Raw genomic sequence first — 16259 nt, forward strand, 5'->3', positions numbered from 1 at the left:
CGTTTGAAGGAACCCGGGTTGTAAGAGGAGGGGAACACTTGAGCTGGTAAGGAATTCCATTTTTTGGAAGTGCAACAAAGAAAGGAGTTGCCAAATTTCCTTGTGCGCGATGGAATTGATGTTACAGTTAGGCGGTGACATCGAGAGCCAGCTCGCGTAGACTTAAGCAGGAATTAGAGAGAATAATTCCTCCGACTGTATCACTCGCCGTGATACAGTCGATAGAAGACGCTGAGCGCTTCTATCTCTCGACGCAATTGTAAAGTCTCGAGGGTGTTTGTGACCTTTACGTCGTCAATAATGCGGACCGCACGTCGCTGCAACCGATCCAAGGCCTCCAGTAGGTACTTAGCGGAGCCATCCCAAAGGTGCGAGCAATATTCAACGCAAGACCGTACCTGTGTTTTGTACAACAGGCACAGTTGTTGTGGCGTGAAAAAACGCCGCACCTTGTTCAGAACTCCGAGTTTCCGTGAGGCTGTTTTTATAATAGCCTCGAGTCGCAGAAACGTCCATCCCCAGCATGGCGATTTAGCTTTGTATCATCAGCGGTGTGCCACAGAGGGAGGGAAGAGGGGAAAATGGTGACTTTTTCGCTGTGAGAGCGCATACCTGTGTTTTCTTGGCATTAAACTCAACAAGATTATCAGAACCCCATTCGGCGATGAGCTCTAACGTCCTATCGAGTTCAATGACAAGATTCTCCCGCCTCTCCTCAATTTCCGCTCACCCAGCCGCTGCGCGTCCGTGGTATCCACCATGCACTGTACTATCGTCTGCATAGCAATGTATGTTCCCAAGAGAGAGCATATCATTGATATGCAAAAGAAAGAGTGTGGGAGATAGCACGGATCCCTGGGGGACATTCACTACATAGAATTGTGAAGCGCAACCATCAACTAAAACACGAAGGCTACGCTTGTGTAGGAAGCTGGCAATCCAGGTGCAAACCTGAGCGCAGGCAGACCATATGCCGGCAGCTTGGAGAGAAGACTTCTGTGCCAGACCCTGTCGAAAGTCTTGAAGATATCGAGACTGACAGCCAACGATTCTTCATGCTTGTCGATATTTTCACCCCAGAGGTGTGTTACGTACGCTAAACGATCACCTGTAGACCGTTTTAGTCGAAACCCGTACTGACGATCATTAATTAGACAGTGATCTTCTAGGTAATGGATCAGTTGGTTGCTTAGAATCCGTTCCATCACCTTACAAAGTACTGAGGTGATAGCTATTGGTCGATAATTTGACGTGTCAGACCGATCCCCTTTTTTGGGAACCGCTTGCACATTAGCTCTTCTCCAAGCCTCCGGCACACATCCCGAACAGAGAGAAAGTTGGAACAGGCGCGTTAACACAGGAGACAGCTCCGCCGCGCACTTCTTCAGCACTATGGCTGGTATTCCATCGGGACCGTTAGCTTTCCGTACATCAAGTGATTGCAACTCCGCACGCACATCACGTTGCCTGATTTTGATGTCAGGCATCGTGTGGCCACATGAAGGTATTGTTGGTGGCGGCGCACTACAATCGTCGATCACGGATATATCGACAAAGAGTTTAGCCAGGAGATCGACGTTCTCCTGCGGACTGTGAGCTAGCGATCCGTCCGGATTTCTGAGCAGTGGCAGCGAAGGTTGGCAGAAATTGTTTCGCACAGACTTGGTCAGACGCCAGAAGCTTCGGGAGCCCCTAGGATGCGAAACAAGGTCATGACCAATCTGTACAATGCGCTGTGCATCCGCTCTCGTGTATGCCTTCCTACGAGACTTGGAATGTTTATTGTAGTTTGCTTTCAGTGAGTCAATGTTAGATGCCCCGCTAATGCAGCCGTTGATCCACGCGCGATATGCCGCCTGCTTAGATGATACAGCATCGACACATTCACGAGTGAACCAACGGTTACGCGTACCCCTACTGACGAGATCTGAGCTAGGAATGTAGTATTCCATTCCCAACATGATCTCGTCAGCAACAGCAGCGGCACTAGCTTTCATACCCACTGAAGCAATGTTCCTTCCAAGGGACCGACGCATAGTAATCGCGCATACCGTCCCAATCTGCCGACTTATAGTGCCAAACGCGACGTTTACATACCACTGGTGGCGACAGCTTGGCCTGTGGCACTTTGGTAGATATAAGGGTGTGATCCAAAGAACCAAGTGGAGCTTGAACCACAACCTGATATTCCACCGGGTGAAAAGTCAGCAAAAGATCTAGTAGAGGAAGGATCCTGGTGGGCTGATTACCCAGTTGGGTCAAGTCATGTGTGAGAGCAAAAGCATGAGCAGACCTTCCAGCATGGTCAGTTTTGAGGGACTTCAACTATGATTCATGGTGAGCATTAAAAACCCAAAAACACACCAATTCCGCGTAAGGAAACTGCTCTTGCGCACCATCAGCCACCCGAATAAGATGGCCAAATAATCGGCTTGTCTCCAAGTCACCACTGTGGGATCTGTAGAGGCACACGTAGACTCGACTCTGACGAACCAGGTCCACACGTACCACCAACACGGAGAATGAGGAGTCAAACAGCGTGGGTATGGTGGGGGTGTGCACCGCTGTACGAGCGTTATTTCTGTTTTGTTGCGCTACCATTTAAGAAAAAAAATGGAAAGGAGACGTGAACCGAGCGAAGTATTGCCACGATAAGAATAGGCAAAGTATGGAGGCGTGTTTCCCCAAATGGTTGCCAAAAGGGAAAATACACTGATACGCCGGACGTAAGGGCCCCCGAACCCCCCCGGAAGTGGCCGCCGGGATCCCACCTTCCGGTAACCAACCGGCACGACGGTCCACCCCGAGATTATTCGTGGCCTGGTGGCACAGCCTCGCGAGATGGTTAGGCACGCTCGGGCCCCTGTACGGGCGGCCAGCGGAACAGACGTTTCTTCGGATCTCCCTGTCTGGCAGATCAATACAGTTTCCCCCGGCATTGGTTCAACAGCCGTCTCCACTGGACCAACACTCATCGCAGCAATGAACGCTCGGGCACTGGCTTTACACTGGCCGACCTCGAAACGCGGCTGCAAGTCGCTTCACGAGTTTTTCACCATGCGTACGGTGGTAACAAGCCAGGCGGATGTTTAACATCCTACCACCAGATGAGCAGATGGTCACTCAGATATCCCTTAGTCGCCTCTTACGACACCTATGGGTAAGATAAGGGCAGTGAAGTGTATTCTTTTTCCGTCACTGCACGGATAAAAATACTCCCATAGTTTTATGCATTATTTTAACAAAGAAAACTTACTGTTTTACAATTGGCTGTTATAATAGAAAATCTATCGTATGAATTGATTTAAAGAATTTAATTCGTCAATTGCTTTTACGAAAATTCTTATTAGGTATTTCTTAAATATTTATTGTCTCGTGCATATATGTTGCACGTATATAATTCTATTTTACTTATGATATTGATGAATTGTTTTATATTACGTCATCTTTGATATATAGTTAGGAGGTGAAATCAGTTCCACTTCTGGATGCCAATTATATATTTTTTTGTTAACTATAACTTATAATGAATTTAACAAACAAAACGGTTTCATTTTATATAATCTGTGTAACGTCCGCATTCCACATAAGTTATGTCGTAGACAGATGCATTTGCGATTTCATGCGTTCAAGCTAGTAAACTTAAATTCGAGATCAGAAAAAAGCACACAATTATTTTAAGAATTATCTTTTAATATTTTATCGGACATATTGTAATTATGCTTAGGTTTAATAACTATGTATTTACGGCACAAATAATGATATATGGTTAAACATAGATTTATCTCTTTCTCGCATAATTGATTTGACATTCGAAAGAAGAAGACAGCATTGTTTGACTAATCACCCGCTTGTTACATACAGTACCTTAGGGAGGATCACTGACGCAGCAAATAGCCGCGAAGTCGCCGCCTTGAGTCAGCTCTGCACGTACCACCTAAATTAATCTAATAGATCAGCATTTTCAGCACTATATATTAGGATGGAATAATTATATGTATCATTCAATATGTGATGCAGTAACGGTCAGTATTGTTTCTTAGGATTATGTTATATAGACAGAGAAGTTTCCTCTACCTACGATCAAGTTAATCACCACAATATTAAATGTTATGAGCAACGCCATCTGTGTTTGTTTTAATGAACTTTTAGATTCAAGAATTTTTTTTAATTAAATATGGCACAAAAACAGATTGACACAGTTAACAGGTAAGATATATAATAAATAATATTATACATTAGGTAAAAGCTATGTGACTACCCTGAAGCTGAAATGTACACAAAAAAGGCATAGTGCAAAAATAGAAGCATAATTTTATAATATTAGCGTCCTCTGACTTATTTTGTGTACACTATTATAGATAAAACTCTCTTTTTGATTATGATTTCCAAAAAGTACTCGTTTCTGTATTGATAACACTAAAAGGTGCTAATATTTATGATCATTCGAGTCTTCTTCTCATTTATTGCACACTGAAATGCCCCAGTGGCTCAAACGCGTGAATCCAATAAATTTATGAATTTTAGTGTTTTTAAAAATTAAGATTTATTAAAATACTTCTTTGTTGAATTTTGACTACTAATATCAAATTGAATACCACAATATTTAGTTTTATGAACAACGCCATCTGTGTTTATTTTGTATGCACTACTAAAGATAAAAACTATTATTTTGTAAAATTACCCATTCGTGTATATAGATGGCGGTAGAAGGCGCTATTTTTTTCAGTCGTTCGAACTTTCCACTATTAATGATTCACTATTTTTTTTATCAAATACCGAAATGCCCCAGTGGTAGAAACGCATGAATCTTTACCGATGAGTGCTGATTCAAACCCAGGCAAACACAAATCAATGAATTATCATGTGCGTTTTTTTTTGTTTATAATAATAATAAATTTCGTGCATCGTCGGATGGAAATGGAATGTGCCAACAAAATCCCTTGAAGCAGCTTGGTGGAAAAAACTCTAAGCCTTCACAAAAGAAGAAGAAGCCGTAATCTAATTAGGGTCGTAGCTTGTCTTAACCCAATCATTTAGTCTAGTGGGTATCTGACATAGATTCTTACCAGACCAATGAGACAAAAATAAAGATGTAAGCAAAAAAATAATATGGAGTAAGTTGTAATTATTCTATAAGATCATTCTAATTTTTTTATTTTAAATTCATTTTCTTTCTTAAAAACAAGTAATTAGTATTTTTAACGAGTCAAATTCCGGCGCCTTAAGCGGCGGCGAGTCACACATAAACCTCCCCCCCAACTCAGATAGGGGAAACGAGTAAATTTTTTCCCGCGGAAAAATAGGGGAACTGAGGAAAAACTTATCAATAAATTTCTATACAAGTATTTTTGGCAACTATCCTAGCCGGTGCGTGACCCGGTTTCGGGCACTGGCATAACACCTGACCTAACGCAACGAAAACGCACCCAGAAACTAGTAAACAAAATAAAACACAGAATAGGTTTAAGAGAATTTTAATAAAGTTTGTCCTTTTTTAATTCCACTCTCTTGTTTTTTTTTTAATTTCATTATAAAATTGTAAAAAAATAACAATAATAATACGTTTCACATAAAATTAATTTCGTAAATAGATCTACCATAAAGATATCGATTTTAAGATAATTGAGTATATCATTATTATACAAATGACTTGTAAATTTCAACTCTATGATCGACCATATAAGACAAAACTCACAATCATTTCATATCTGCAAGAAAAATGCCATTGCATTAATTACATTTATTAATTGACTTTATACAATAAAATTAATTTAACAGCCTCGTTTGTATTGGCACATTTTTTGTACTTCTTTGGTTTAACATTAAAAAAATTAATAATTAACACTACAATTGTTCATAACGAAAAACTTATTGATTTATTAATAAACGCGAACTAACATATAACAAAATATACAAATATGTCATTAATGCTATTCCAATTGTATGTATTTATTAATTAAATTTTGTTCAATATTTAAAGTGTGAAAGGTTACATGGAGTGCAAGGGTGCGACATTTGCAACATAACTTTAAAAAAAAATCACTGCCACATTTTGGCATTAATTTTTGTTTTGCAGAATATAAATTGGAATAGAATAACTTTAGCCAATTGGTTTCTTTTTATCACATTTACTAACAAACAACAATTTCACAAATTTCGATTCATAGGATGTTTCAATTTAATATAAATAAATAAATTAAAAAAATAAAACTAAATGCATATAAATGCCTTACAAGATTAAAATACTTTTTTTAAATAATATAATTTGATTAACGATGTTTTTTAAATTAGTGTTATTATTCTTATATTACAATTTCTTATTTAAAATAATAAATAGCTATATTGAGTTCTGCAATTTCATTTGCACATACTTGTGAACAGGCTAGTCGGCGGTGTAGCACGGGCGTAAGAAAACGTTAACTGTTTAATAAAATGTAATATTCATTTTCACGTTTCAGTTTAGTGTTAGTCAATAAGAGTACTGTTTTTACAGAGCCCCACTTTATTTGATTAACCAATTGCAAGAAAAAAGGGCGGCAAATTCGGAACGCGCACCGAGCGCTATGACCCATGCTACGCTACTGAGGCTAGTATTCTAAATATCGCAGTCACGTACATATATAAAAGCTTGTTTTTATAGTATTATTAACAGACTAATAAAAAAGGTACTCAACCCAATCGTTTTTTTATGCTTTGGTTTTCCAGAATTACATCATTTATAAAACGATTTAGAATTTTTATCTTTTATTTGAAAGGATACACTTCTATATGAACCCGTTCCAAAATGGTGTCAAACATTTTTACATCAAGAGCATAAGTGAATAAATTAATAATAAATTACTAGCCTCTAAAAATAGGCGTCTGCTTTAAATGAATATAAAAGAAACTAGTACGTATTGAAATTACATAGTGATTTATTGCTAACATGGCAAGTTTAAAGTTTTATACAATCGAACATGTTTCAAAATATATAACTTTTATATATTATTATCGCGATCATGCTCAGGGGGTACCAGGGCCTCACTGAGCAGGGGATGTTACTTTGACAAGTATGTGCGCAAACACAAGTGTACGTCTCTATTCCTAATCCTACGGGACGGCATATCGATCGACCGATTGGAGAGTCACGCAGGACCAACGGACGGGCTTACTGAGGCACGGGGGTGTTAACTGGCGACATATGCAGAGTTGCTTAGTTAATTCTTTGATCGGGAGACCTATTGACGTCATTTTGGTTTCAAAAATGAACACCTTGTTCAGGTTATGCTTTGTGCGGTCATCAGTAAAGAGGTATACATACACTTCAACCGTTACGTGAAAGGCGGTTTTTTTTTGCAATAGCTCAAGCCTCTCTCTTATTCTTTACCTTATTTGTACGGATTATTTAATTAATTTATTATAATTAAGTACTAAAATTATCTTATGAGCATTATTTGCACTACGCACTAGGGACGCGGGTCGTTGGCGAGGTGCCGCTGCAGGAAGTGCTCGTTTTCCTGCACGTGAGTGAAGCTGGCGATCGCGTTGGGGTAGCTGCCGTCGGGGAGCGGCGGAGCCGTGAACAGCACGCCGCGCAGGTAGCAGCGGATCTCACCGTGCTCGCGCGCGCAGAACACCAGCCCGCTGCCGCTGTCGCCCTTGCTCAGCGTCGTGCCTGCGGGGGGGGGGGTCTTCCGTTACGACGTGTTTACTAGGTGGGGAGCCTGTCTGGAGTAGCTACAGTATTCTATCGCCAAGCAGCAACACTTAGTATTGCTTTTAAGGGAAAGTGAACCAGTTTAATTTCAAGCACAATAACACATATTAGTTGCCAAGGTTGGTGGCGCATTGGCGGTGTATAAGTGACCAACCCTATTATATTTTCTAAAATCTATTGACGGTGGTAACCACTTACCAGGTCGGCCATTATCCGATTTAATTTCAATAAAAAGGAGGTCGGAGGCCGAAGTGACTGGTACTCATAACGAAACGCATTCGACTTACCGTTGCCGAAGCTGGCGCAGATCTTGTCAACTTCGATTAACTCGATGTTCAATTGCGGGATGCGTTTTTTGCATTCCTGCCACTCCACGTACTTCATCTCCACAACCTTCAGCTTCGTGGACTCGGTCCCACGTCGGCTCTGAGTGAGTCCCCAACCCGCAGCCTACGGTAAATTTTTTTACTAAAGGCGGATCCAAAGGTCCAATTATATTATAAAATTTGGTCGTATCGCTGATTACAATTGTATTTGTATGTCTGAGCCTTATCATTAATTAGGAATATTTTTTTACAGTTATGGTTTTTATCAATCATTAGGATATAACATAAGATTATGCAGAGAAAGTGAATTTTAGTATTTGTTTATTTCGCCGAGTGTATTAATGTTATTTAAAGCAATATTTGTCATTTCACTTACTCTGCCCATACTTCCTTTTTTCAACTGGAATTCATCGAATTCTGACGAGAAATCGAGACAAACTGGACGAATGTAGATACTGAATACGAATCTGTCTTTCACTTTGACCACAGCCAGATCATACTGGTAATCCAGATTATCTCCGCCGTATCGTTCAGGTACATGAATCGCTGAAACCTGAAAAAAAAAACCAATTAGACACTTCACTTTTCTCACTTCAATGAGCCGAGAGATGACTCAAGGTTTAACGCGTGAATATCAATCGACCCAAATCCCATAATTTCAAAGACAGACAAGCAGTTTTCTTGTGGTTCGTTTTTTTAATTCGTCTCGTGCTCGGTGGTCACGGAAACCAGTTTGTTTCGAGACTGTTATTAGCAATAATAGCATTTTTATTTGTTTCCCTGATAAAGCTTTTTTATAAAACATTCTGCCCGCAGTTTCTCCCCCGTATGCAGGGTCAGAGGGGCAGGGGCTAAATAAAAATTGACTCCTCAACGAGGGTTAGGCTTGCTGCGTACAAAGTTTCATCAAAACTGGTTCAGTTGTTTAGCCGTGAAAGCGTAACACATAGAATTACATTAGTAGTATTTTTTATAAGATAGGTAGCCGGACGAGCATATGGGCCACCCGATGGTAAGTGGTCACCAACACCCAAAGACATTGGCATGGCAAGAAATGTTAACCATCGCTTACATCGCCAATGCGCCACCAACCTTAGGAACTAAGATGTTATGTCCCTCGTGCCTGTAGTTACACTAGCTAACTCACCCTGCAAACCGGAACACAACAATATCAAGTACAGCTGTTTTGTGGTAGAATATCATCTGATGAGTGGGTGGTACCTATTCAGATAAGCTCCAACCCTTCTCCTCAAAAGGGAGAGGAGTCCTTAGCCCAGCAGTGAGACATTCACAGGCTGTTACTGTGAACTGGCACAAAGCCACCACCACCATTGATGATCATTTACCATTATTGATCATTTTTTTTAAATTAATTATTAATAATGTTCTGCATCAAAGTATATAAAAATACTTACTTGGGATGTCTGCTGGTAAAGTTTGTCCCGTGGGTCGTTCAGTTCCCTGTACAGCTTGCCAGCAGCCACCATGAAATTCTCGACCGGGTTGACTCCACAGTCATCGTCCAACCCAACGCAGTGCGCAGCTGTGCGGGGACAGGTATTATTTTATACACTGTGCAGTAGTGCGGATGCAATTGTACAAATTCTACAATCAATATTAAATAACAGGGAGGAAGCGGGTCTTTATACGCGTCGGTGGTCAGAGCGTGTAAAGCGAAACGGACTTGCAATATAATAATATAGTATAGTAACAGCCTGTGAATGTCCCACACATATGTGGCAGAATTTCAGTTAAATTAGACACATGCAGGTTTCCTCACGATGTTTTTCCTTCACCGTATAGCACGAGATGAATTATAATCGCAAATTAAGCACATAAAAATTCAGTGGTGCTTGCTCGGGTTTGAACCTACGATCATCGGTTAAGATTCACGCGTTCTAACCACTGGGCCATCTCGGCTGTATGGACTTGCAATGTGGGAGTATTTTGGATATTTACCCTACGACTCGACGAAGTTAAATAAATACAAAATAATAAAAAGTTTTTACTGGTGGTTGAGCTTTGTGCAAGCTCGTCTGGGTACCACCCACTCATCAGATATTCTACCGCAAAATAGCTGTACTTGGTATTGTTGTGTTCCAGTTTGAAGGATGAGTGAATCAGTGTAACTACAGACACAAGGGACATAACATCTTAGTTCCCAAGGTTGGTTGCGCATTAACGATGTAAGCGGTGGGTAACATTTTATAATAAAACTAAACTATCATAACTACCAAAGAGTAGTAATGTCGGTTAATTTTTTTACATGGCAACACTAAGTCAATTTCGGAATAAGCGGCTAGCGGATCGTTCTGGCACTGACCGGTGACGGCGGTCCACTCGTTGACGAGCGAGCCGCCGCAGATCTGCTCGTAGTCGTCGCCGGTGCCGTCGGCGCGGCGGTACACGACGACGTGCCACGGGAAGTCCCCGCGCGGCGTGGGCGTGCCGCACTCTGCAACGAGCACACATACAAGGCATGCCTTTTAAGTTCTGTCGTTTCCATATTTCCCGGCAATTTTGAATTTGGAACTGTTCTATATTCGAATGTGTTTAAATTTTGAATCTCAAAACATTCGAAATCAGTATTAGGATTAATGATATTGTTTAGTCACAGCGTCGATTGGAATCTGTCAGGTTACGTACGAAAATGAATATTTCTAAGGAAAATGTTAGTGCAATAATTTTCTACAACTTAAGAAGAGGCCTGACACGGCTTCAGTGTTTTGAAGAGTTAACATTTCTGTTCAGTGATGAAGCCCCATGTCTGCAGACTGTCGAACGCTGGTATTTAGAATTCCAACGTGGAAATACTAGTGTTAGTGACAAATCTCGCGAAGGATGGCAAAAATCCGCATTCACTGAAGATAACATCATTGCTGTGAGACAACTAATTCTCGAAGATCGTCATGTGTCGTATCGAGAGATAGAGGCTCTATTAGGCATCTCAGGGACAACCATTCAGAAGATCTTGCATGAAGCGCTTGGTGTGAGAAAGCTAGTTTGCCGTTGGATACCGCATCTGCTTTCCAACGATCACAAGGCGGCCCGCGTCAGATAGTGTAAGAAAACTCTGCAAAGGTTCAACCGAGGAGAGTCAAATCACGTCTACGACATCACCAGTGGTGGCGAATCTTGGATCTAGGCCTACGATCCTGATTCCAAAAGTTTTTTTCTTCAAACGACAAAACTCAAAAGGCATGCCTCGTACACATACATATACGTATATAATGACGCGCCGGTTGGCTTGGTTGGTAAATACATGCCTTTCACGCCGAAGGTTGTGGGTTCGATTCCCACCCAGGACAGACATTTGTGTGCATGAGCATGTCTGTTTGTTCTGATTCTGGGTGTAATTATCTATATAAGTCTGAATTTACAAAAGAAAAGTAGTATATGTAATATATCAGTTGTCTGGTTACCATAGTATAAGCTCTGCTTATTTTGGGATCAGAAGGCCATGTGTAAATGATGTCCCAGGATATATATGCCCTATTCCGATCGGAGTACGAGTGAAGGTAAACGAACCATAGATTTAGAATTCAAATTGCACGCGGTTTTCTAAATGTTCAGCTGTACTAGGCACTATAAACAGTTCTCGATTAATTTACCTTTACTTATAATACGACACTATTCCACTTAACAAGTCTTAACCGCATTAATTTAACTTTCGAAGTTCCGATTACAATAATCCAGCTAGGATAGCCAGAACTACGAACGCACGAGCTAGCCTCTGTACCGAGGCAACAGACTTACTGGCTAGACAGGTGGGCTTGTAGCTCCAGCCCGCGTCGGTACAGTACATCTGTGGCAGCGGTTTGGGACTGTAGTAGTTGGGGCGGCGACACTCGGGCATCACAACGGTCCCGAGCACCTCCAACTCTTCGCATTCACGCGTGCCGTTCGTACCCTTGTCGAGCAGCACGCATCGGTACTCCAAGCTATCCGACGGCTTCAATGAACAGGCACCTGCCAACACAAATAAATCTTAATTTTTCGTTGTCGAGACATGTTACTAAAATGTATACAAATTTAATTAAATTTGAAGTTTTTTTATTAAGGTTACATTATAACTGTATTGTTAATTGAATTACAATTGTGTTCATGTCATGTCATTTATTTTAGCAATCGAAGAACAAGTAGATATTAAAAACCTTAGATTTACATATATATATATATATATATATATGATATAATACCTAATACCTAGGCGGACTGGCAAGTGGACCACCTGATGATAAGGGGTCACCACCCATTGAAATTGTGCCGTCAACCTTGTAAACTAAGATTTTACGTTAGTGGCTTACAACCAAACTAACATTAATTACTGGCAGAAGAGTACAAACCCTACCATCAAGTAAACTAAATAAATAAATATATATGTTAGCTGGGAGGTGGTTACTTACGGACACAGGATGGTAATTTCGTTGGTATCCACCGTCCTAAGTTACAGATGACCACTGACTCTCCGACGACCTTGTATCCGGGTAAGCAGGTGGTATTGAAATAGGCGGAAATCGCGACGTCACCGGCTCTGTATTCAGCGGTGTCACCATTCATCAGGAACAGGCCGTTCTCCGGGTGCGGTGGTAACACGCACATGTATGGAACACTGGAATATTAAAAGAAATACGTCATCTAATGATTTTGAATGCAATCAGTTATGTAAAAGTAAGAAAGAATTGACTGAAATGCTACGAACTTCTCTCCATTTCAGAAGGCAGTAAGGAGCTAATAGAATCACGATGCTAGCACTAAGCATCAGCAGAGAATGCACAGTAGAATTCAGTGCTTGTCTGGGTTTGAACCAACAATCTTTGGTTAAGAATCAGGTGTTCTAACTACTGAGCCATCTCAACTTGCCACACCAGACACCAGTAATGTGCAAACCATTTTAAAAAATAATTATGCGCGAAATTCCTTTATATATATATATAGTTTCTGATGAATATAATACAAAATTTTCTAGTATAGATATATTTACGGAATCAATCGTAAGCTTTAGGAAGTTTGTACTAGAGCTTGTAATCTTTAATTTTTGGATACTTGGGTCTGTCTACTCTCAAGACTTTTTATTTTTATTAAGTTGTTTTTCTGCTCTTATTATGTTTAAAAATTTTAGTATCATAGTTTTAGGAATAACTGTACTGTTTGTTTCCCAAATAAAAGTAAAATCCAGCTCAAATTTTATTTAAAGTTATTGAAAAAAAACCACGAGGCAACCGTTGCTGAATTTCCATGTACTTTAACTATTATATTATATACAACTTAGATAGCCTTACCCCACTGTTGTCGTACTCGGCGCGGTCGTTGTGGTGGTCGTTGTGGTGGTCGTTGTGGTGGCTCTCCGTGGTACTGTCCTGTTGCATAGTTTATCCGACTCGTCAGATCCATCAGCGCATTCGTCTATCTGAAAATTTAAAATTCGTTTTTAATGATAGCTTTCAAACGGAGGAGATATGGTCATTGAATTGTTTTAACTGTAATGGGGAATTCTCATGTAATGGGGGAAAGCAGCCCGGAGTCTGAAAGTTGGAAGTGTACATTCCTGCACCTCGGAAAGCACGTTAAGTCGTTGGTGCTGCGCCTGAACTCTTTCCGGACGTGTCGGATTGCCGTCCCATCGGATTATGAGAGAGAGTGCCCCAGTGTTCGCGCACACACTCGTGCACTATAATATCTCCTGCGCAGTTGGCTAATCTCTCTTGAAATTGGCCGCCGTGGCCGAAATCGACCGGGAGGACTAGGGTAAGGTGTTACGAGGTCGAGACGGGCAGCTAGTGGTAATGTATAACTCACGTCATTACAGGCGGCGCCCTCGTCGACGCAGGCCCCATAAGCGCACTGGAACCCATTGGAGGCGCAGACGTTACCGGCGCACGCCACCAACGTCTCGTCGGAGCCGTCGCTGCAGTCGCGGATGCCGTCACACCGCCGGTCGCTCTCGATGAGACTGCTGTCATTGCACTTAAACTGTCCCCTACAACAATTATACTACAACACTATTGATTAAACTACTGTAACATTGTGTTTATTAATCTTTGTATATGCAATTATACACCTATGTACTACTAACGTATCAATTGTCACCGAGTTAACTGACATAGTCCTTGCTCACACGTAGCCTTGAATCGAACTGTCGATTTTGTCAAAGTTATTACGATGAGATCATAGACAATTTTTACTACTTTTTACAGTTTTGACACATTCCTAAGAACAACAACTTACATATATCAACTTTAATTTTCCAAAGTTACGATAGCAACTCCGCCGATATTTATACCACAGATTATTTAGAACTCGACCAATGACGTCATCGACTCAAGCTCGGAGCTGTTTATACATATAAACTCCTGCCAGTACCGATCTATTCGTGTGTAAACATGAAAAACAAGAACAACTCACCCTATTTCAAAGGTATAATTGTTGCATTTCGGTTGCAACTCGTCGGAATTGTCGGCGCAGTCTGTGACACCATTACACGGCGCCGAACCGCCGACGCATGCGCCGTATGTACAGCGAAATAGGTGGTCGGGGCACCTGAAATATAAACGTAAATATATAAACACGTGTGACATACACAAAATACAAAATGGGAACAACGGGACCGATAATGCTTAATTACCTAACGAGGAGTACACTACTACGACCATCTCATCGGAATTAACACGATATATACTGTAATTAGTGTGTTCAATTTCTCTTTTATATAGAATGTAATAAACTTAGATCAGTGACGTGCCACCATAGAGCAAGGACCAAAATAAGCGAAGAATAAACTATTTAAAAAAACGTAGTCGACCAATTATCTATGAAATTAGTCTCAGCTCTTCACCGAATGTATCAATTCCTTGTGGTGTAATTAATATCTATATTTTAAAAAAACGCGCTCGATCGCGCGTCACAGACGACGAATCTTACATTTTTGGCGCGAAGTTCGAGTGCTTCGGAGATACAGTTACCGCGTTTTAAGCGATTGTTAGTTTCAGTTTGTTTCCGTTATCAGTAATTATTATTCATATGAAGTAATTAATGTTATTGTTGATTGTTATTCGTGTATTATTATTAAAAAAAATAATTTTCACTTCCTGTGACCTGTAATATTAAAAATGAAATGACATCTGTCAAAACTAACTTTTTTTATTGTATTTTTTTTCGTAAACCGTGACAAACAAGAACTGCTATAATAGTGTGAATTTGATTCAACGCTGTTGCGTTACAAGACAATACATTTTAGTGCAATGACGAATAATAATCTCGATACATACATCCGTTAATAAATGAATGACTGACATCAACGCGCAGCCCAAACTACTAGTAGCCGAGGACCATGAAAATTTCCATACGGATTCCTTTGGCACAGCAGGTTAGTACTAAGGATTGTTGAAAAAATCCTTAAGGTAATGAAAAAGGGAATTAAAGAACGCTCGGTACAGGGTACGGTTTTCACATCAATTATCGTTCCATGTTCACGCGATCTCCTAAACTTTGTCACAGCTACTCCTTCCCCGACGTAGACGCTCACTAAGAACGGATTTTACGGATATCCCATCCAAAATACAGTATTGGTATCTACCCGAAACCGGAACGATTAGCTACGGTGTAATACGCAAAGCTTACGGTGTCTCCCTGCAGAGGTGGTGCGTTTCGTCCGAACCGTCGAGACAGTCGACGGTACCGTCGCACTTCTTGTCCGCTGCGATGCAAGTGCCATCTGAACACACGAACTTGAACTCGTCCGGAAAGTACCTGCGACAATCGAATCGGTCACACGTGACTTATGCATCGGAAATTAGTGTCAGCTTGTGACTGTCCCACTGTTCGGCTAAGACCTCCTCTCCTTTTTTGAGGAGAAGGTTTGGAGCTTATTCCACCACGCTGCTGGTTCAAAAACAAAATATTTGTTATTTTGAATCGTAAAGCGCTACCACCGGTTCGATATGTGGATTCAATCAAGAAGAACGAGCAAGTAGCTAATCACCTTTTTTATTTTACAATAATACATTTTATTATCATCCGACACATTTATATTATTTTTTATGTTATAGATATGTGCACGGGCAAATTTACCACTTGGCTGTTAGTCGACCGTCGCCCGCAACCACTGGCGCTGTAAGAGATATCAACCATTCCTCCTTACATCGCCAATGCGCCACCAACCTAGGGACTTCAGATGTCATGTCCCTCGCCCATGTAGCGACACCGGTTCCAAGGGTTAGTACCCTTCGAACCGG

The 16259-nt window shown here is 40.9% G+C and overlaps 1 protein-coding gene across 5 annotated transcripts in view; it reads right to left on the reverse strand.

Moving 5' to 3' along the window:
* Positions 1-16259, reverse strand: part of LOC126779486 (modular serine protease-like) — an 81617-nt gene that overhangs the window by 44490 nt on the left and 20868 nt on the right. The window contains exons 4-15 of one of the 5 annotated variants that reach the window (XM_050503501.1): positions 15646-15774; positions 14431-14565; positions 13825-14005; positions 13308-13435; positions 12432-12637; positions 11782-11994; positions 10349-10480; positions 9441-9568; positions 8402-8578; positions 7987-8149; positions 7450-7657; positions 5511-7173 (exon numbers count right to left, since the gene is read on the reverse strand). The exons of 1 other annotated variant lie outside the window; for it this stretch is intronic. In XM_050503501.1, the coding sequence (XP_050359458.1) occupies positions 7170-7173; positions 7450-7657; positions 7987-8149; positions 8402-8578; positions 9441-9568; positions 10349-10480; positions 11782-11994; positions 12432-12637; positions 13308-13435; positions 13825-14005; positions 14431-14565; positions 15646-15774 (1804 nt within the window). In that variant the 3' untranslated portion in view covers positions 5511-7169. Of the gene's footprint in view, positions 1-5510; positions 7174-7449; positions 7658-7986; positions 8150-8401; positions 8579-9440; positions 9569-10348; positions 10481-11781; positions 11995-12431; positions 12638-13307; positions 13436-13824; positions 14006-14430; positions 14566-15645; positions 15775-16259 lie in introns of those variants that run through there. 3 more of the 5 variants (XM_050503502.1, XM_050503500.1, XM_050503499.1) reach the window with 3 other exon arrangements.

Source organism: Nymphalis io, chromosome 29, assembly GCF_905147045.1.
Source record: "Nymphalis io chromosome 29, ilAglIoxx1.1, whole genome shotgun sequence".
NCBI classification, from domain to species: domain Eukaryota; kingdom Metazoa; phylum Arthropoda; class Insecta; order Lepidoptera; family Nymphalidae; genus Nymphalis; species Nymphalis io.